Raw genomic sequence first — 22,392 nt, forward strand, 5'->3', positions numbered from 1 at the left:
TTGAGTGAGGGGTTCTTTCAGTGAGACCACACTCCGAGTGCCCTCACCTCCTCCCTGTAGGCTGTCTCGTCGTTGTTGGTAATCAACTACTGTTGTGTCGTCTGTAAACTTAATGATTAAGTTGGAGGCGTGCATGGCCACGCAGTTGTGGGTGGACAGGGAGTCCAGGATAGGGTTGAGCACGCACCCTTGTGGGGCCCTAGTGTTGAGGATCAGCGAAGTGGAGATGTTGTTTCCTACCTTAACCACCTGGGGGCTGCCAGTCATAAAGTCCAGGACCCAATTGCACAGAGCGGGGTTGAGACCCGGGGCCTCAAGCTTTATGATGAGCTTGGATGGTACTATGGTGTTGAATGCTAAGCTGTCGTCAATGAACAGCATTCTAACATAGGTATTCCTCTTGTCCAGATGGGATAGGGCAGTGTGCAGTGGGATGGCTATTGCATTGTCTCTGGACCTGTTGGGGCGGTATGCAAACTGAAGTGGGTCAGGGGTGGCAGGTAAGTTGGAGGTGATATGATTCTTGACTAGTCTCTAAAAGCATTTCATGATGACAGAAGTGAGTGCTACGGGCGATAGTCATTTAGTTCAGTTATCTTTGCCAGCTAGTCTGCGTCTGCTCTGATGAGGTGGCTAGGGATGCCATCTAGGCCAGCAGCCTTGCAAGGATTATCACGTTTAAATGTCTTACTCACGTCGGCCACGGAGAAGGAGGGGGGGATCCGCAGTCCTTCAAATCAAATCAAATTTATTTACATAGCCCTTCTTACATCAGCTGATATCTCAAAGTGCTGTACAGAAACCCAGCCTAAAACCCCAAACAGCAAGCAATGCAGGTGTAGAAGCACGGTGGCTAGGAAAAACTTCCTAGACAGGCCAAAACCTAGGAAGAAACCTAGAGCGGAACCAGGCTATGAGGGGTGGCCAGTCCTCTTCTGGCTGTGCCGGGTGGAGATTATAACAGAACATGGCCAAGATGTTCAAATGTTCATAAATGACCAGCATAGTCAAATAATAATAATCACAGTAGTTGTCGCGGGTGCAGCAAGTCAGCACCTCAGAAGTAAATGTCAGATGGCTTTTCAAAGCCGATCATTAGGAGTATTTCGCTCCTGCTGTCTCTAGAGAGTTGAAAACAGCAGGTCTGGGACAGGTAGCACGTCTGGTGAACAGGTTCCATAGCCGCAGGCAGAACAGTTGAAACTGGAGCAGCAGCACGGCCAGGTGGACTGGGGACAGCAAGGAGTCATCATGCCAGATAGTCCTGAGACATGGTCCTAGGGCTCAGGTCCTCTGGTAGAGAGAAAGAAAGAGAGAAAGAGAGAATTGGAGAGAGCATACTTAAATTCACACAGGACACCGGATAAGACAGGAGAAGTACTCCAGATATAACAAACTGACCCTAGCCCCCGACACATAAACTACTGCAGCATAAATACTGGAGGCTGAGACAGGAGGGGTCAGGAGACACTGTGGCCCCATCCGATGATACCCCCGGACAGGGCCAAACAGGAAGGATATAACCCCACCCACTTTGCCAAAGCACAGCCCCCACACCACACCACTAGAGGAATATCTTCAACCACCAACCTACATGTACCATCCTGAGACAAGGCTGAGTATAGTCCTTGGTAGCAGTCCGCATCGGTGGCACTGTATTATCCTCAAAGCGGGCAAAGAAGGTGTTCAGTTTGTCTGGAAGAAAGACTTCGCTGCCGGGGACGTGACTGCTTTTCTTTTTCTAGTCCACAATTGCCTGTAGACCCTACCACATACGTCTTGTGTCTGATCCGTTGAATTGCGACTCCACTTTGTTCCTGTACTGACAATTCGCTTGTTTGATTGCCTTGCGGAAGGAATAACTACACTGTTTATATTCTGCCATATTCCCCAACATCTTTCCATGGTTGAATGAGGTGGTTCAAACTTTCAATTTCGCGCGAATACCGCCATCTGTCCATGGTTTCTGGTTAGGGTAGGTTTTAATAGTGGGTAGAACATCTCCAATAAACTCCCTTATAAACTCACTCACCGAGTTATTTTCTGAGTTTTCCCTGAACATTTCCCAGTCCGCGTGATCAAAACAAACTTGAAGCATGGATTCTGATTGGGGGGGGGGGGGGGGGGGGGCTTGTTCTCAAATTAGCTTTATAAAAATCCCCAGCTACAATAAATGCAGCCTCAGGATATATAGTTTCGAGTTTACATAGAGTCCAGTGAAGTTCCTTGAGGGCCGTTGAGGTATCTGCTTGGGGGGGACAATACACGGCTGTGACTATAATCAAAGAGAATTCTCTTGGGAGATAATGTGGTCGGCATTTGATTGTAAGGAATTCTAGGCCAGGTGAACAAAAGGACTTGAGTTCCTGTATGTTGTTATGATTACACTATGAGGCATTAATCATGTAGCATACACCCCCTCCCTTCTTCTTACCAGAGAGAATTTTGTTTCTGTCGGTGCGTCGCGTGAAGAAACCGGTGGCTGTACTGAGTCCAAAAACATATCCCGAGAGAGCCATGTTTCCGTGAAACAGAGAATGTTACAATCTCTGATGTCTCTCTGGAAGGCAACCCTTGCCTTAATTTCATCCACTTTGTTGTCTAGAGACTGGACATTGTCGTGTAATATGCTTGGAAGCGGTGGGTGGTGTACACGTCTTCGAAGTCTGACCAGGAGGCCGCTCCTGCTACCTCTCCTGCAGCGACGTTGTTTTGGGTCAGCCTCTGGGATTAGATCCATTGTCTTGGGTGGAGGTCCAAACAAAGGATCCTCTTTGGTAAAGTCATATTCTTGGTCGTAATGTTGGTATGTTGACGTCGCTCTTATATCCAATAGTTCTACCCGGCAGTATGTAATAACACTTGAAATTTCCTGGGCTAACAATGTAAGAAATAATATATTTAAAAAAACTAAACACTGCCTTGTTTCCTAAGGACTCAAAGTGAGGCGACCATCTCTGTTGGCGCCATCTTACTAACGTTTTCAAATGTGGGAGTAATGATTAATAAATGGTTAGAAAAGTGTTTGTAAATGCCTTACGTTTATTATGGACTCTTAAAATATAGTGTTACCAAAGAACGTTCCAAATTGTTTAGGCTGTCAGTCCAGATGGGTTTAAATGAATGGAATAAATGGAACACATTATTTTCTCAACTGGAATCCAATCGTTCCAGAAGTACATCTGTGAGGCTTTGTGTGGTCCTGCCGCAGTGGAGGAAGGGGGGGGGGGGGGGAATTACTACAGAAGTACTCAACTCTATGGCACTTCCATTAAATTGCTCTCATTTTGTCTTTCAAAGCAGTATGTGTGTTTGTGTGTACGTGCGTGTGTGTGTGTGTGTGTGTGTGTGTGTGTTTGTGTGTGCGTGCATGTGTATGCGTGTGTATGTGTATGTGTATGTGTATGTGTGTGTGTGTGTGTGTGTGTGTGTGTGTTTGTGTGTGTGTGTGTGTGTGTGTGTGTGTGTGTGTGTGTGTGTGTGTGTTATTACTCGGAGTGGAAAACCATTAGAGCTGTATGGTAGTTTGAGGAGCAACCTCTCTCCTTACTTATCTCTGATGAATTCAGTGTGTGAGTTCCCTGATGGCTCTACACAGCATAATGCATCCCATCAGGGAGAAGGAGATGGATGGATGGGGAGTGGGACGTCTAACTGGATGCCTTCTTTGATCTCACTCTGCCGCCATTTTGTCTGTCTGAGGCTCCCCATGCGACAGCACATGTCCTATATCTGCACATTATGATCCTATTCACACAAAGAATCCACACAAAACAATGTACTTCTAAAGTAACAACACATAGTGGGTTTTGTTTGGCCTTATGTTATGTTATGTTTATAGAAGTTAAGCCTTGAAAATGTACATTTTCACATTTGTTGTTGTTGTTGCTGCTGTTGTTGTTTAATCATCTTTGGCTGGATAGTTGGGGAAAGTTGGGATTTAGAGTTGAGCGAAGCAGAGTCCTGTCTCTTCTGGCCTCAGGCTGTATGGTGCTGCAAAAACAGATATAATATACGCTGACAAGAAAACCTAAAGTATAGCCATACAAAGGATATTCGCTACCGTAACTCCACCCCTGATAGGGCGTCAATTAGCTGTGAACAGAGTGCATGTCAATGTTCTGCATTCTATCCTAGTTAATGTGATGAATAAATAGGATTAGTTGTGAACAGAGTGCATGTCAATGTTCTGCATTCTATCCTAGTTAATGTGATGAATAAATAGGATTAGTTGTGAACAGAGTGCATGTCAATGTTCTGCATTCTATCCTAGTTAATGTGATGAATAAATAGGATTAGTTGTGAGCTCTTGTGTATCGCTACTCCTAAGCTGGCTATTTTATGGCCCAGCTTTAGGAGAAAGCAATTATTGTTGCTATGGATTACACGTTTAATACAACTCATTATGCCCCAGATAACATTTCTGTATAGAATGCTGCATTTTGTATAATATTTTAATGTGCAATTATTTCTGTACTGACACGTTAAATATATGTAAAGCCTGGCGCTGCCATATGATGTTTGTGACTATGAGTCAATTTGTAGTCAGACTGTGTCTAGGTACCTATACCTTTGGCACCAGAAGCCAATAAAAGCAAATGACCAACACTTTCTACTCAGGAATACCAAATAAGCACCTTTAGAAATAAAGTTTAGTTGTTTCTTTTTCCATAGACTGGAGTTTTATTGCTGTCCTTAGTCGTTTAAAATGAGTTGTATTCTTTTTATTGCTCTTTTTATTCTGACACAGTGGCTTCCTCTTGGGAAGGGACAGATCTATTATGTCCAGTGTAATTGTGTTTGCATTTGAAACACGGCCGTGATTGCTTTTTGACTTCTGAATATTCCAGATTGGATGGGCTAAATTACATTTTAGAAAATGTCCCGGGCTCCCTAAGCCCTCGTCTCCGCTCCTGCATGCTCTGTTCCACTCCTCTCCCCTTTGCTCCTCCTCTCTCCTCTCTCCTTCGCTCTCATTCCATCTGCTCCCCTCTCCTCTCCCCTCCACTCCGCTCACCTCTCCCCTCCGCTCCTCTCCCCTCCTCTCCTCTCCCCTCTGCTCTATTTCCATCTGCTTCCCTCTCCCCTCCACTCTCCCCTCCACTCTCCCCTCCACTTCCCTCTCCCCTCCTCTCCTCTCCCCTCTGCTCTATTTCCATCTGCTTCCCTCTCCCCTCCTCTTCCCTCCCCTCCTCTCCCCTCCACTCCCCTCTCCCCTCCACTTCCCTCTCCCCTCCACTCTCCCCTCCGCTCCACTCTCCCCTCCACTTCCCTCTCCCCTCCACTTCCCTCTCCCCTCCACTTCTCTCCACTCCTCTCCTCTCCACTTCCCTCTCCCCTCCACTTCCCTCTCCCCTCCACTTCCCTCTCCCCTCGACTTCTCTCCACTCCTCTCCTCTCCACTTCCCTCTCCCCTCCACTTCCCTCTTCCCTCCACTTCCCTCTTCCCCTCCTCTCCTCTCCACTTCCCTCTCCCCTCCACTTCTCTCCACTCCTCTCTCCTCTCTACTCCACTCTCAAATCAAATCAAATCAAATGTATTTATATAGCCCTTCGTACATCAGCTGATATATCAAAGTGCTGTACAGAAACCCAGCCTAAAACCCCAAACAGCAAGCAATGCAGGTGTAGAAGCTCTCCCCTCCACTCCCCTTACCTTTCTGCTCCCCTCTCCCCTCCACTCCACTCCACTCTCCACTCCCCTCTCCTCTCCACCTCCCTCTCCCCTTCACTCTCCCCTCCACTCCCCTCACCTCACCTTTCTGCTCCCCTCTCCCATCTGCTCCTCTCCCCTCCCCTCACCTCTTCCCTCCACTCCCCTCTCCTCTCCACCTCTCTCTCCCCTCCACTCCCCTCTCCCCTCCACTCCCCCCTCCCTTCTACTTCCCTCTACCCTCCACTCCACTCTCTTCCCCTCCACTCCCCTCACCTCACCTTTCTGCTCCCCTCTCCCCTCCACTCCCCCCTCCCTTCTACTTCCCTCTACCCTCCACTCCACTCTCTTCCCCTCCACTCCCCTCACCTCACCTTTCTGCTCCTCTCTCCCCTCTTCTCCCCTCTCCTCTGCTCCTCTCCACTCCTCTCCTCTCTGCTTCTCTCCACTCCTCTCTCCCCTCCGCTCCTCTCCCCTCCGTTCCTCTCCCCTCCGCTCCTCTCTCCTCCGCTCCGCTCCTTTCCTCTCCTCTCCTCTCCCCTCCTCTCCCCTCTGCTTCTCTCCACTCCTCTCCCCTCTGCTTCTCTCCACTCCTCTCTCACCTCCACTCCTCTCCCCTCTGCTTCTCTCCACTCCTCTCTCCCCTCCGCTCCTCTCCCCTCTGCTCCTCTCCCCTCCGCTCCTCTCCCCTCCGCTCCTCTCCCCTCTGCTCTCTTTCCAACTGCTCCCCTCTCCCCCTCCACTCCTCTCTGCTCCACTCCCCTCACCTCTCTGCTCCTCTCCCCTCTGATCTCCTTCCCCTCCTCTCCCCTCGCCGCTCCCCTCCCCTCCACCCTGCTCCTATCCCCCTCCGCTCTCCTTCCCCTCCACTCCGCTCCCCTCTCCCCTCCTCTCTCCTTCCACTCCGCTCCCCTCTCCCCTCCTCTCTCCTTCCACTCCGCTCCCCTCCACTCCCATCTCCCCTCTGCTTTCCTCTCTTTTCCGGTCTGCGCTCCCAAAGGTTGATATTTTCTCCTGTCACCTAATGAAAGCACTGAAGTCTCTGAGAGGATCAACTGGAGGCAGACTGACTGAGGAGGTTAAGGTCTCTTCTGAGAGAGCTGTGTGGAAGGGCTGATGTTCCATCTATCTAGCGCAACTCAGAACAGTGTGTGAATGTTCCTTATTGAAAGAAGTCTGAATGCATTTTGGTCTGTTCTGTGTGAATTAACTCCATCTGAACTAACGTCTTTCTCCCTCTCTCTCCTCCCTTCCCTCTCTCCTCCCTTCTCTCTCTCCCTACTCCCTTCTCTCTCTCTCCTCCCTCCCTTCTCTCTCTCTCTACTCCCTTGTCTCTCTTTCTACTCCCTTCTCTCTAAACTCCCTGCTCTCTCTCAACTACTTTCTCTCCCTACTCCCTTCTCTCTCTCCTCCCTTCTCTCCCTACTCCCTTCTCTCTCTCTCCTCCCTCCCTTCTCTCTCTCTCTACTCCCTTGTCTCTCTTTCTACTCCCTTCTCTCTAAACTCCCTGCTCTCTCTCAACTACTTTCTCTCCGCTACTCCCTTCTCTCTCTCCTCCCTTCTCTCCCTACTCCCTTCTCTCTCTCCTCCCTTCTCTCTCTACTCCCTTCTCTCTCTTTCAACTCCCTTCTCTCTCTACTCCATTCTCTCTCTACTCGCTTCTCTTTCTCCTTACCCCCTTCTCTCTACTCCCTTCTCTCTCTCCTCCCTTCTCTCCCTACTCCCTTCTCTCTCTCCTCCCTTCTCTCTCTCTACTCCCTTCTCTCTCTCCTCCCTTCTCTCCCTACTCCCTTCTCTCTCTCCTCCCTTCTCTCTCTACTCCCTTCTCTCTCTTTCAACTCCCTTCTCTCTCTACTCCATTCTCTCTCTACTCGCTTCTCTTTCTCCTTACCCCCTTCTCTCTACTCCCTTCTCTCTCTTTTAACTCCCTTCTCTCTCTACTCGCTTCTCTCTCCCCTCCTTTCTCTCTCTACTTCCTTCTCGCTCTCTCCTTGCTTCTCTCTCGCTCTACTCCCTTCTCTCCCTGTCTACTCCCTTCTCTCCCTCTCTACTCCCTTCTCTCCCTCTCTACTCCTCTCCTGCTCTACTCCCTTCTCTCCCTCTCTACTTCATTCTCTCCCTCTTCTCTCTCTCTCTCTCTCTCTCTCTCTCTCTCTCTCTCTCTCTCGCTCTACTCTACTCTCTCTCTCTCTCCTTGCAGATATGGAGACATGGTTCCTAAGACGATTGCGGGGAAGATATTTGGTTCTATCTGTTCTCTGAGCGGGGTGTTGGTCATTGCCCTGCCTGTCCCAGTCATTGTGTCCAACTTCAGCCGCATCTACCACCAAAACCAGAGAGCTGACAAAAGACGGGCGCAGAAGATGCAGGTAAACATAGTTTGTTACTACCTCAGAGGTTTGGACTGGAGACCTCTAGTTCAGGGAGCCATCCGAGCCCACTCTCCCCCGGAGAAGAGCAGAGAGATGGGAAAGGCGCAGGGCTCATGTCCCCATAGAAAGGCATTCTCTAGATAACGTATGAATATCACACACACAAACACACACAAGCACAGTTATTCACATGATATAAACAGTAATCAAGTGACACATCCACTACTTGTTGCTCACTGAATGCGACCCTGGTGTCGTTTCCCCAGGAGAGCAATAACCCTGTGTAAAAACGCATTCAGAGGGAAGAGCCGTTGGTTATGTCATGAAACAGTGTCATTCTCCATTAACCTAGACATTTTAATGCCTTTTGCCATAGTGTGTGAGCCATACAATCCAGGCGCAGCAGAGAGAAGATAAACTGAGGAGTCACAGCCTGTCACTGTACTAATGACACTCGCCTATCACTGTCATCTCACAGCGCACTGTTTGTGTGTGTGCTTGTGCATGCAGGCGTGTGTGTGCATGCATGTACGTGTGTGTGTGAGAGGGAGAGAGAGAGGGGGGGGGGGTTATCCCTCACACCAGGCCCTGTCTCAAGTCTCTTCAGTATTTGTTAGTACTTAATTAACTGTAAACTAATTGTCTGAAAATCACCAGGGGCCTGTTTCCTTGTGTGTGGGGACCAGACAGTCAAACAGGCTGATGATGAGTCAATCTAACCATATAGGCTCATCATACAACATTCCTACTACTGTTAGATACAGTCTAGCCATTCTAGTCCCCTATCCCAAACCCACCCCTAATCAATGAATGCTGATAGGCTGGAGTACAGCCAGTCTAGTACCCTATCCCAAACCCACCCCTAATCAATGAATGCTGATTGGCTGGAGTACAGCCAGTCTAGTCCCCTATCCCAAACCCACCCCTAATCAATGAATGCTGATAGGCTGGAGTACAGCCAGTCTAGTCCCCTATCCCAAACCCACCCCTAATCAATGAATGCTGATTGGCTGGGGTCCAGCCAATCTAGTCCCCTATCCCAAACCCACCCCTAATCAATGAATGCTGATTGGCTGGAGTCCAGCCAGTCTAGTACCCTATCCCAAACCCACCCCTAATCAATGAATGCTGATTGGCTGGAGTACAGCCAGTCTAGTACCCTATCCCAAACCCACCCCTAATCAATGAATGCTGATTGGCTGGAGTACAGCCAGTCTAGTCCCCTATCCCAAACCCACCCCTAATCAATGAATGCTGATAGGCTGGAGTACAGCCAGTCTAGTCCCCTATCCCAAACCCACCCCTAATCAATGAATGCTGATTGGCTGGAGTCCAGCCAGTCTAGTACCCTATCCCAAACCCACCCCTAATCAATGAATGCTGATTGGCTGGAGTACAGCCAGTCTAGTCCCCTATCCCAAACCCACCCCTAATCAATGAATGCTGATAGGCTGGAGTACAGCCAGTCTAGTCCCCTATCCCAAACCCACCCCTAATCAATGAATGCTGATTGGCTGGGGTCCAGCCAATCTAGTCCCCTATCCCAAACCCACCCCTAATCAATGAATGCTGATTGGCTGGAGTCCAGCCAGTCTAGTACCCTATCCCAAACCCACCCCTAATCAATGAATGCTGATTGGCTGGAGGTGAACACATGACTGTTTCACAGGTAGACACCAGTCTCTGGTTAAAAGACTAGGGGCTCTATTCAATCAGATCTGCTTTAACCCACATCTACATAACGGTTGTTTTGGCGTGTCGGAGGTGGAACTGCATTTTTTACAAGCATTTCGCTACACCCGCAATAATATAGCAATACTATCTGCTAAATATGTGTACGTGACCAATAACATTTGATTTGATTTGAGCTGTCAAATCCACAAGCGGATCCTGGTATTATACCTAAACGGACCTTGCCTTGTTTACCAGTTGGAACACTGGAATGTCAGATGTGATCTACACCTTGATTCGGTGAATTTTTTAATAAATGTTTTATTTCACCTTTATTTAACCAGGTAGGCCAGTTGAGAACACCTTTATTTAACCAGGTAGGCCAGTTGAGAACAAGTTCTCTTTTACTACTGTGACCTGGCCAAGATAAAGCAAAGCAGTGCAACAAAAACAAGTACACAGAGTTACACATGGATTAAACAAACATACAGTCAATAATACAATGAAAAATCTGTATACAATGTGTGCAAATGAAGTAAGGAGGTAAGGCAATAAATAGGCCAATAGTGGCGAAGTAATTACAATTTAGCAATTTACACTGGAGTGATATATGTGCAGATGAAGCTGTGCAAGTAGAAATACTGGAGTGCAAAAGAGCAGAAAAACAAAGACAAGTATGGGGATGAGGTAGGTAGTTGGTTGGATGGGCTATTTACAGATGGGCTGTGTACAGCTGCAGCGATCGGTAAGCTGCTCTGACAGCTAACGCTGAAAGTTAGTGAGGGAAATATAAGTCTCCAACTTCAGTGATTTTTACAATTCGTTCCAGTCATTGGCAGCAGAGAACTGGAAGGAAAGGTGGCCAAAGGAGGTGTTGACTTTGGGGATGACCAGTGAAATATACCTGCTGGAGCGCGTGCTGCTTGTGGGTGCTGCTACGGTGACCCGTGAGCTGAGATAAGGCGGAGCTATACCTAGCAAAGACTTATAGATTACCTGGAACCAGTGGGTTTGGCGACGAATATGTAGCGAGGACCAGCCAGCGAGAGCATACAGGTCGCAGTGGTGGGTAGTACATGGGGCTTTGGTGACTAAACAGATGGCACTGTGAAAGACTGCATCCAATTTGCTGGGTAGAGTGTTGGAGGCTATTTTGTAAATGACATTGCCGAAGTCAAGGATCGGTAGGATAGTCAGTTTTACGAGGGTATGTTTGGCAGCATGAGTGAAGGAGGCTTTGTTGCGAAATAGGAAGCCGATTCTAGATTTAACTTTGGATTGGAGATGCTTAATGTGAGTCTGGAAGGAGAGTTTACAGTCTAGCCAGACACCTAGGTATTTGTAGTTGTCCACATATTCTTAAGTCAGAACCGTCCAGGGTAGTGATGCTAGTCTGGCGGGCAGGTGCGGGCAGCAATCAGTTGAAGAGCATGCAATTCGTTTTACTAGCATCTAAGAGCAGTTGGAAGCCATGGAAGGAGAGTTGTATGGCTTTGCAGCTCGTTTGGAGGTTTGTTAACACAGTGTCTTAAGAAGGGCCAGATGTATACAGAATGGTGTCGTCTGCATAGAGGGGAAACTCTAACTGAGAAGTAGTTAGTGAACCAGGCGAGGCAGTCATTAGAGTAACCAAGGCTGTTGAGTCTGCCGATAAGAATATGGTGATTGACAGAGTCGAAACCTTGGCCAGGTCGATGAAGACTGCTGCACAGTACTGTCTTTTATCTATGGCGGTTATGATATTGTTTAGGACCTTGAGAGCGGCTGAGATGCACCCGTGACCAGCTCGGAAACCAGATTGCATAGCAGAGAAGGTACGGTGAGATTCTAAATGGTCAGTGATCTGTCTGTTCATTTGGCTTTCGAAGACTTTACAAAGGCAGGGCAGGATGGATATAGGTCTGTAACAGTTTGGGTCTAGTGTGTCTCCCCCTTTGAAGAGGAGATGTCTAGCCCAGCTGATTTGTAGGGATCTAGATTTTGCAGCTCTTTCAGAACATCAGCTCTCCGGATTTGGGTGAAGGAGAAGTGGGGTGTGCGGAGCTGTTGGCTGGGGTTGGCGTAGCCAGGTGGAAAGCATGGCCAGCCGTAGAGAAATGCTTTTTGAAATTCTCGACTATCATGGATTTATCAGTGGTGACAGTGTTTCCTAGTATCAGTGCAGTGGGAAGCTGGGAGGAGGTACTCTTATTTTCCATGGACTTTACAGTGTCCCAAAACCTTTTGGAATTAGTGCTGCAGGATGCAAATTTCAGTTTGAAAAAGCTAGCCTTTGCTTTCCTAACTGACTGTGTGTAGTAGTTCCTGACTTCCCTGAAAAGTTGCAAATTTTGGGGACTATTCGATGCTAGTGCAGTACGCCACAGGGTGTTTTTGTGCTGGTCAAGGGCAGCCAAGTCTGGAGTGAACCAAGGGCTGTGTTTTAGGGAGCATTTGACAGTGATGAGGGGTGGTCATTTGACCGCGGACCCATAACGGACGCAGGCAATGAGTGATTGCTGATATCCTGGTTGATATCTATGAGGGTGCCCGTGTTTACGGATTTGGGGTTGTACCTGGTAGGTTCCTTGATAATTTGTGTGAGATTGAGGGCATCTATCTTAGATTGTAGGACAGCCGGGGTGTTAAGCATATCCCAATTTAGGTCACCTTGCAGTACGAACTCTGACAATAGATGGGGGGCAATCAATTCACATATGGTGTCCAGTGCACAGCTGGGAACTGAGGGGGGTCTATAACAGTAAGGGACTTATTTCTGAGGAGATGGATCTTTAAAAGTAGAAGCTCGAACTGTTTGGGCATAGACCTGGACAGTATGAGAGAACTCTGCAGGCTATCTCCACAGTAGATTGCAATTCTGCCCCCTGTAGCAGTTCTGTCTTGACGAAAAATGTTGTAATTGGGGATGGAAATGTCCACATTTTTGGTGGCCTTCCTAAGCCAGGATTTAGACACGGCTAGGACATCAGGGTTGGCTGAGTGTGCTAAAGCAGTGAATAAATCAAACTTAGGGAGGAGGCGTCTGATGTTAACATGCATGAGCCCAAGGCTTTTACGGTTGCAGAAGTCAACAAATGAGAGTGCCTGGGTACACCCAGGGCCTGGGTTAACCTCTACATCACCAGAGGAACAAAGGAGGAGTAGGATGAGGGTACGGCTAAAGGCTGTAAGAACTGGTTGTTTAGTGCTTTGGGAACAAAGAATAAAAGGAGCAGATTTCTGGGCGTTGTAGGATAAATTCAGGGCATAGTGTACAGACAAGGGAATGGTAGGGTACGAGTACAGTGGGGGTAAAGCTAGGCATTGAGTGACGATGAGAGAGGTTGCATCTCTAGAGGCACCAGTTAAGCAAGGTGCGGTCTCTGCATGTGTTTGGGGTGGGACAAGGGGGCTATCTGAGGCATGTTGAGCAGGACTAGGGACTCCGCAGTAAAATAAAACAAGGAGAGCTGCCCTAAACAACAGTATACAAGGCATATTGACATTGGCGCGGGACGTGGACTCCACTTCACCATAGTGTTTCTACGCCTCTTTATCCACCTCCGTGGCCTCTTAAAAACGTTGACCCTCGCCGTCGACCTCGGACTGAGGACCCGGGTCCCGAATGGACGGGAGATTCCAGCAGCACCGGACGGACGGGAGACTCCGGCAGCTCCGGAGTGAAGGGTGATTCTGGCAGCGCCGGCGTGACGGACGGCTCTGGCAGCTCCTGGCTGACTGACGGCTCTGGCAGCTCCTTGCTGACTAACGGCTCTGGCAGATCCTGACTGACCGGCGACTCTGGCAGCTCCTGACTGGCGGGCGGCTCTGGCAGCTCCTGACTGACGGGCGGCTCTGGCAGCTCCTGACTGGCGGGTGGCTCTTGCAGCTCCTGACAGACGGGCGACTCTGGCAGCTCAGGACAGACGGGCGACTCTGGCAGCTCAGGACAGACGGGCGACTCTGGCAGCTCAGGACAGACGGGCGACTCTGGCAGCTCAGGACAGACGGGCGACTCTGGCAGCTCAGGACAGACGGGCGACTCTGGCAGCTCAGGACAGACGGGAGACTCTGGCAGCTCAGGACAGACGGGAGACTCTGGCAGCTCAGGACAGACGGGAGACTCTGACAGCGCTGGGCAGGAGGAAGACTCTGGCAGCACTGGACAGGCGGGAGCACCTGTAGGAAGGAGACGGAGAGACAGCCTGGTGCGGGGGGCTGCCACCGGAGGGCTGGTGCGTGGAGGTGGCACTGGATAGACCGGACCTTGAAGGCGCACTGGAGGTCTCGAGCACCGAGCCTGCCCAACCCTACCTGGTTGAATGCTCCCCGTAGCCAGGCCAGTGCGGCGAGGTGGAATAGCCCGCACTGGGCTGTGCTGGCGAACCGGGGACACCATGCGTAGGGCTGGTGCCATGTACCCCGGCCCGAGGAGACGCACTGGAGACCAGATGCGCTGAGCCGGCTTCATGGCACCTGGCTCGATGCCCACTCTAGCCCAGCCGATACCAGGCACTGCAGTGTACCGCACCGGGCTATGCACGCGCACCGGGGGCACCGTGTGCCTCACGGCATAACACGGTGCCTGTGCGGTCCCTCTCTCTCCACGGTAAGCACGGGGAATTGGCGCAGGTCTCCTACCTGACTTCGCCACACTCCCCGTGTGCTTCCCCCAATACATTTTGGGGCTGCCTCTCGGGCTTCCTTGCCAGCCCTGTTCCCTCAAAGTGCTGGCTCCCTTTACCTACTGCCTCCGCTCTCCTGGCTGCCTCCACTTATTCCCATGGGAGGCGATCCCTTCCAGCCAGGATCTCCTCCCATGTTAGCAACCCTTGCCGTCCAGAATGTCCTCCCATGTCCATTCCTCCTTATAGCGCTGCTCCTGCTGCTGCTGCCTGTTACCACGCTGCTTGGTCCTTTGGTGGTGGGTGATTCTGTAACGGGATTTGTCGTCCTCTGACGAGGAGTATGAGAGATCGGACCAATATCCAGCGTGGTACGTGTTCGTCATGTTTTAATGAACAAAATCACTGAACACGAAAATACAAAATAACAAATAGAAAGACAGAAAGGAAAACCGAAACAGTTCCGTGTGGAACACACAGACACAGAAAACAATCACCCACAAAACACTGGTGGGAAAAGGCTACCTAAGTATGATTCTCAATCAGAGACAACTAACGACACCTGCCTCTGATTGAGAACCATACCAGGCAAAACGCAAAATACAACATAGAAAAACAAACATAGACTGCCCACCCCAACTCACGCCCTGACCGTACTATATAATGACAAAACAAAGACAAAACAAAGGAACTAAGGTCAGAACGTGACAACACGGGACAAAAACAACTGCTGCTCCATCTTGGACATCATATGACATCATAAATAATTAATGATTTTCAATTTGAAAGTCATTATTTCTATACAGCCTACACTTTCTCATTCTAAACTTCTAACGCGAGTGGGGTGGGTGTGGCTTCGTAACAATGATCAAGAGCAGCTGCTCACCGATTTGACAGCTCCAATGCAGTTACACCTCCAACACCACCAAAACATCAGTTATGCGGGTGTCGGCTGTCACCAGTTAACACTCGATCTGAGCGAGTGGCTCCCGAGTGACTCAGTGGTCTAAGGCACTGCATTTCAGTGTAAGAGGCGTTACTACAGTACCTGGTTTGAATCCAGGCTGTATCACATCCGGCTGGGATTGGGAGTCCCATAGGGAGGCACACAATTGGCCCAGTGTCGTTCGGGTTTTGCCGGAGTAGGCTGTCATTGTAAATAAGAATTTGTTCTTAACTGATTTGCCTAGTTAAATAAAGGTTAAATAAAAAATAGGCCTAGGATGACAACTGGAATATATTGTGTGTGCATCTGCTGGTGAGCACGTGTGTGTATGGGATGTCGTGCGTATGTGTATGGGATGTTGTACGTGTGTGTATGGGATGTTGTGCGTATGTGTATGGGATGTTGTACGTGTGTGTATGGGATGTCGTGCGTATGTGTATGGGATGTTGTACGTGTGTGTATGGGATGTTGTGCGTATGTGTATGTGATGTTGTACGTGTGTGTATGGGATGTTGTACGTGTGTGTATGGGATGTTGTACGTGTTCTGTATGGGATGTTGTGCGTGTGTGTGTGGGATGTTGTGCGTGTGTGTATGGGATGTTGTGCGTGTGTGTATGGGATGTTGTGCGTGTGTGTATGGGATGTTGTGCGTGTGTGTATGGGATGTTGTACGTGTGTGTATGGGATGTTGTACGTGTGTGTATGGGATGTTCTGCGTGTGTGTATGGGATGGTCTGCGTGTGTGTATGGGATGGTCTGCGTGTGTGTATGGGATGTTCTGCGTGTGTGTATGGGATGGTCTGCGTGTGTGTATGGGATGTTGTGCGTGCGTGTATGGGATGTTCTGCGTGTGTGTATGGGATGCCGGAGGCTGTTCATGCCCTCTGAGTGTTAGCTGGTCCAGTTCTCCACTCAGTGGTGCAAGATAATGTATGCTAATGAGTTCCTGTAAAGCGATGATGTGATTGGTCGCAGCGTGTCCAGGGGCCAAATTGGGCAACTGCATCAGCTAGCATCATAAAGACAGAGAATGGTAATCCTAGTTAGAGGCCATTATGACAAATCAAATCAAAGTTTATTGGTCGCGTACACAGTTTAGCAGATGTTATAGCGGGTGTAGTGAAAGGCTTCTGCTAATAGCTCCTAACAACGCGATAGAATGTTAAACAAAATGTTAAACAAAACAAATTGAAATCAAGAACGTCGGGACGAATCCAATTAACGGCCCAAATAGCCTTGTATCAGTAATCAAAATTAAATCTATATGTATGTAGGCTACACCTGAATAATTTACACATGATATACTAGGAATGATACTGTAGGCAGTAGATATATTAGAATGAGCTAGGACAAGAATACAGTACATAATACCTATGAGGTGTGTATAAACAGTGGAACTACAATGTACTGTGCAGTAGGAGAAACATTAGAAAGAGCTATGTTGAGAATACAATATTTAAATACATAGGGGGAAACAGAAAGTGACCAGTAGTTCAATGTCTCTGTAACATTGGACAGCAGTGTTGGCTGTGTTTGTTTGAGTGAGCGAGTGTGTGTGTGTGTGTGTGTGTGTGTGTGTGTGTGTGTGTGTGTGTGTGTGTGTGTGTGTGTGTGTGTGTGTATGTGAGTGAGTGTATGTGAGTGAGTGTGTGTGTGTGTGTGTGTGTGTATGTGAGTGAGTGTATGTGTATGTGTATGTGAGTGAGTGAGTGAGTGAGTGAGTGAGTGTGTGTGTATGTGAGTGAGTGTGTGTGTGTATGTGAGTGAGTGTGTGTGTGTATGTGTGTGAGTGTGTGTATGTGAGTGAGTGTATGTGTGTGTGTGAGTGAGTGAGTGAGTGGGTGTGCATGTGTGATAGTGTTTGTTTTAATTTTGGGGGTGGCTAGTGATGACAGATCATGTTGTTATGTCATGTGATGTGCCATTCTATGCTGGGACATTGGTTTGGGTTGGGATTGTGTGTGTTGGTGGCTTGTACACATGCAACACTCAGGCACAGAGTGTCTCCACTCCTCTCTTTCCAATCCTCTTCCTCATCCATCTCAGTGTGAGGGGCCTGGGATAATGTTTAAAGCAGTTTGAACCTGTTTGAAGCGCTGTGGCAGGTCTGTTCGTGGTCCCAGCGTACTGCCCAGCTTCAACTAACCACCTGTCTGCCAAGAGTGAGCACTCATATCCATCAAACCCAAGCACTCCGAGACAAACAGGTGCCGTGTACACAGAGAGGGCGAGTTGGGGGGGGGGGGGGGGGGGGGGGGGGGGGGTAAGAGAGAGGCGGTAAATTGAAAGGTGAGAGAGGGGAAGAGGGAGAAAGAGGGGAAGAGCCGTAGGTGATATTTGTCCTAATGGTACATTCTTTCCTGAAATAGCTCTCTCCCACATGAGGTGTTGCGGAGAGCATAGGTGTGTGTGTTATAGTTCCTGTCAGATACCTGACCTTGGTGTGTCCCCCTTTCCTTTCTGAGTCAGCCGCAGTGCAGTATCCCACCCCAATAACAAAATACACACTCAAATACCAAACACACACACCTACTCCATTCTGATAGAGTCAGAACCCTAGCACCTCATATCCCAGAAAAACACCAATGTCCGTTGTTGCTAAACCGTCAGTAATATACATTACTGTTGTGTCCCCTGGCATTAATTTAGCCCGAAATGCTTTATTGGTATTGACACATACAGTACCCGGCCATAAAACATTATTGCCATGGGAGTCATGTTAATTTAGCATGGCTGTGGCTATTTGTTTGGAGCTGCTGTAAATGAATAGCCTTTTATGGATAAGAGTCTCAACACGTTGCTGATCGGTAGTGTTGTATAATACGAAGCTGTTCGAACCACTGTACTGACAGCTGGAAGAAAAGACATTCCAACTGATGAATAACAGCATCGCTAAGCTGTTTTCAAAACCCCTAGGTGAACAGACTGCCTCTGATGACGTGTTACTGTGTCACCCTAATGACATGTGTTATGTCACCTTAACGACAGCTGTTATGTCAACCTAGTGACATGTGTTATATCACCTTAACGACAGCTGTTATGTCACCCTAGTGACATGTGTTATATCACCTTAATGACAGCTGTTATGTCACCCTAGTGACATGTGTTATATCACCTTAATGACAGCTGTTATGTCACCCTAGTGACATGTGTTATGTCACCTTAATGACAGCTGTTATGTCACCCTAGTGACATGTGTTATATCACCTTAACGACAGCTGTTATGTCACCCTAGTGACATGTGTTATATCACCTTAACGACAGCTGTTATGTCAACCTAGTGACATGTGTTATATCACCTTAACGACAGCTGTTATGTCACCCTAGTGACATGTGTTATATCACCTTAACGACAGCTGTTATGTCACCCTAGTGACATGTGTTATATCACCTTAATGACAGCTGTTATGTCACCCTAGTGACATGTGTTATATCACCTTAATGACAGCTGTTATGTCACCCTAGTGACATGTGTTATGTCACCTTAATGACAGCTGTTATGTCACCCTAGTGACATGTGTTATATCACCTTAATGACAGCTGTTATGTCACCCTAGTGACATGTTTTAAATCACCTTAACGACAGCTGTTATGTCAACCTAGTGACATGTTTTAAATCACCTTAATGACAGCTGTTACGCCACCCTAGTGACATGTTTTAAATCACCTTAACGACAGCTGTTACGTCACCCTAATGACAGTGTATGGCAATGTAAAGAAGACTCTTATGGTGCAGCTCAGATCTGAAGTTAGTCATACTGTAGTTTTGATAGATTATGTGGTCTGTCTGTCTGTCTGTCTGTCTGCCTGCCTGCCTGCCTGCCTGTCTGCCTGCCTGTCTGTCTGCCTGCCTGTCTGTCTGCCTGTCTACAGGAGGAGTGTAGCCTACTGTATGATAGAGTCATCATCATGAGGCTGCTGTTCCCCTCTCCTGCCCCCGGGGTCTGGTAATGATCATACCACAGGGTTTAAAGACACCATAATAGCCAGAACACACGCTATTGATTAATGCCCCATGGTCGCTAACTGCTGGATGACAGTACACTACGCTCACATATTGAAGTGTTCATTTGTTCATCCATTAACTAGAGAGGAGAAGAAGATCAAAATTAAGAATAAAACAGAAGAGAGAGAAAAAATAAGAAAGTAGAGGAATAAATTATTAAACAGAGGAGAGGAGAGGAGAGGAATACAATGAAGAGAACAAAAGTGAAGGGAAGAAAGAAGAGGAGAATAGACAAGATTATGCTGTCACCATCTCCCCCCTCCTCCTCCTAGACAAGATTATGCTGTCACCATCTCCCCCCTCCTCCTCCTAGACAAGATTATGCTGTCACCATCTCCCCCCTCCTCCTCCTAGACAAGATCATGCTGTCACCATCTCCCCCCTCCTCCTCCTAGACAAGATTATGCTGTCACCATCTCCCCCCTCCTCCTCCTAGACAAGATTATGCTGTCACCGTCTCCCCCCTCCTCCTCCTAGACAAGATCATGCTGTCACCATCTCCCCCCTCCTCCTCCTAGACAAGATCATGCTGTCACCATCTCCCCCCTCCTCCTCCTAGACAAGATTATGCTGTCACCATCTCCCCCCTCCTCCTCCTAGACAAGATCATGCTGTCACCATCTCCCCCCTCCTCCTCCTAGACAAGATCATGCTGTCACCGTCTCCCCCCTCCTCCTCCTAGACAAGATCATGCTGTCACCGTCTCCCCCCTCCTCCTCCTAGACAAGATCATGCTGTCACCATCTCCCCCTCCTCCTCCTAGACAAGATCATGCTGTCACCATCTCCCCCTCCTCCTCCTAGACAAGATCATGCTGTCACCATCTCCCCCCTCCTCCTCCTAGACAAGATCATGCTGTCACCGTCTCCCCCCTCCTCCTCCTAGACAAGATCATGCTGTCACCGTCTCCCCCCTCCTCCTCCTAGACAAGATTATGCTGTCACCATCTCCCCCCTCCTCCTCCTAGACAAGATCATGCTGTCACCATCTCCCCCCTCCTCCTCCTAGACAAGATCATGCTGTCACCATCTCCCCCCTCCTCCTTCTAGACAAGATCATGCTGTCACCATCTCCCCCCTCCTCCTAGACAAGATCATGCTGTCACCGTCTCCCCCCTCCTCCTAGACAAGATCATGCTGTCACCGTCTCCACCCTCCTCCTCCTAGACAAGATCATGCTGTCACCGTCTCCCCCCTCCTCCTCCTAGACAAGATCATGCTGTCACCATCTCCCCCTCCTCCTCCTAGACAAGATCATGCTGTCACCATCTCCCCCCTCCTCCTCCTAGGCAAGATCATGCCCTCCTCCTCCTCCTTCCCTCTGCCTTCTCCCATCCGTCTTCATTCTGCTCTAATCGTTAGCTGCTCTGGGCTCCTATTACTAATGAAGCATCCATCTGGACCTGAGCTCAGTGACAGGCCTGTTGTATCCTTCACTCTCCTTGCACCATGAAACAATACATTACAACGCTACAGGTTTCTCTTCAGAGTAACAAAACCACACAGAGTTCACAGAGGAGGAGTGTCTGTGTGTCTTGTCTGGTCTCTGACCTTGTGTTCTGTTTTGTTCTGCCTATGAGCTCTGCTCAGGGAGGCTGTAATGAACAGCAGGTTGTGATTTTGATTGTAAAGGATAAGCTAATTGATGATTCATGGTGACTCCATCTTTCAAGAGCTGTTTACCCAAGAAAGACATAGGAGAGAGGAAGAGAGAGAGAGAGAGAGAGAGAGAGGGGAAGAGAGAGAGAGAGAGAGAGAGAGAGAGAAACAAAGGAGAACCAAGGTGAGAGCTGTGTTTCTGACTCAGACTGTCCTAACCTTGGGCGGTCGGTTTCTCAATACTGCCTTTCTTTCTCCCTCTCTCCGTTCTCGGTCATGCGTATGTATGTCTCTTCTCACTCCACATTTCCTGTTTCCTCCAACATAAGCGAGCGAGTGAGAGACAGACTATCAGGTATCAAGGTAAGACCCAAGTGCAGACTGAAGTAACAATGTTTATTGTAACAACAGGGGCCGGAAAACGACAGGTCAAGTCAGGCAGGGGTCGATAATCCAGAGTAGGAGCTAAGGTACAGGACAGCAGGCAGGTTCAGGGTCAGGGACAGGCAGAGTGGTCAGGAGGGCGGGTACAGGGTCAGGACAGGCAAGGGTCAAAAACCAGGAGGATGAGATAAAGAGAGGCTGGGAAAAGACAGGAGCTGACAGGGCAACCGCTGGTAAGCTTGACAAACAAGATGAACTGGCACAGACAGACAGAAAACACTGATATAAATACCCAGAGGATAAGTGGGGAAGATGGGCGCCACCTGGAGGGGGGAGAGAGAGAGAGAGAGAGGGGGGAGAGGGGGGAGAAAGAGAGAGAGGGGAGAAAGAGAGAGAGAGGGGGGGAGAGACAGACAGAAAACACTGATATAAATACCCAGAGGATAAGTGGGGAAGATGGGCGACACCTGGAGGGGGGAGAGAGAGAGAGAGAGAGGGGGGAGAGGGGGGAGAAAGAGAGAGAGGGGAGAAAGAGAGAGAGGGGGGGAGACAGAGAGAGGGGGGGGAGAGAAAGAGAGGGGGGAGAGAGAGAGAGGGGGGGAGAGACAGAGAGGGGGAGAGAGAGGGAGAGAGAGGGAGAGGGAGAGAGAGAGAGAGAGAGAGAGAGAGAGAGAGAGAGAGGGGGGGGGAGAGAGAGGGGGGAGACAGAGAGAGTGGGGAGAGAGAGAGGGGGGAGAGAGAAAAAGAGAGGGGAGAGACAGAGAGAGGGGGGAGAGAGAGAGAGAGGGAGGGGAGAGACAGAGAGAGGGGGGGGGGGAGAGAGAGAGGGTCAGACACTACCTTTTAATCAGCCTGGCAATGTGGAAGAGAAACACTGCCAGAGCAGACAGACCTTGTGTCTATACCTGAGATTGTCTCCCCTGGCGGAAATGAATAAAGTTTTCTACTTTTGTACTGCCAAATAAAGCACTTGAAGCTTTGTGTCCGTATTTGTGTCCGTATGAAACATATACACAGCTCAACTTCTTAGATTGTTCCACTGAGAGTTCAATCTGTGCTGAGTGGAACTGTTTTCTCAGTGAGTGGTGTTGGTAAGAGGCTAACCTCTTACTAACAGAGAGAGAGAGAGAGTGACAGAGAGAGACAGAGAGAGTGAC

At 48.9% G+C, this 22,392-nt stretch overlaps 1 protein-coding gene across 2 annotated transcripts in view; it reads left to right on the forward strand.

The window, feature by feature from the left end:
• The window catches only part of LOC110492564 (potassium voltage-gated channel subfamily D member 3), a 269,073-nt gene that overhangs the window by 222,779 nt on the left and 23,902 nt on the right, over positions 1 to 22,392 (forward strand). For both annotated transcript variants that reach the window (XM_036947565.1, XM_036947566.1), the window contains exon 3: positions 7,854 to 8,022. In XM_036947565.1, coding sequence (XP_036803460.1) covers positions 7,854 to 8,022 — 169 coding nt within the window. The remainder of the gene's footprint in view (positions 1 to 7,853; positions 8,023 to 22,392) is intronic.

This window comes from Oncorhynchus mykiss, chromosome 16 (assembly GCF_013265735.2).
Source record: "Oncorhynchus mykiss isolate Arlee chromosome 16, USDA_OmykA_1.1, whole genome shotgun sequence".
NCBI classification, from domain to species: Eukaryota; Metazoa; Chordata; class Actinopteri; order Salmoniformes; family Salmonidae; genus Oncorhynchus; species Oncorhynchus mykiss.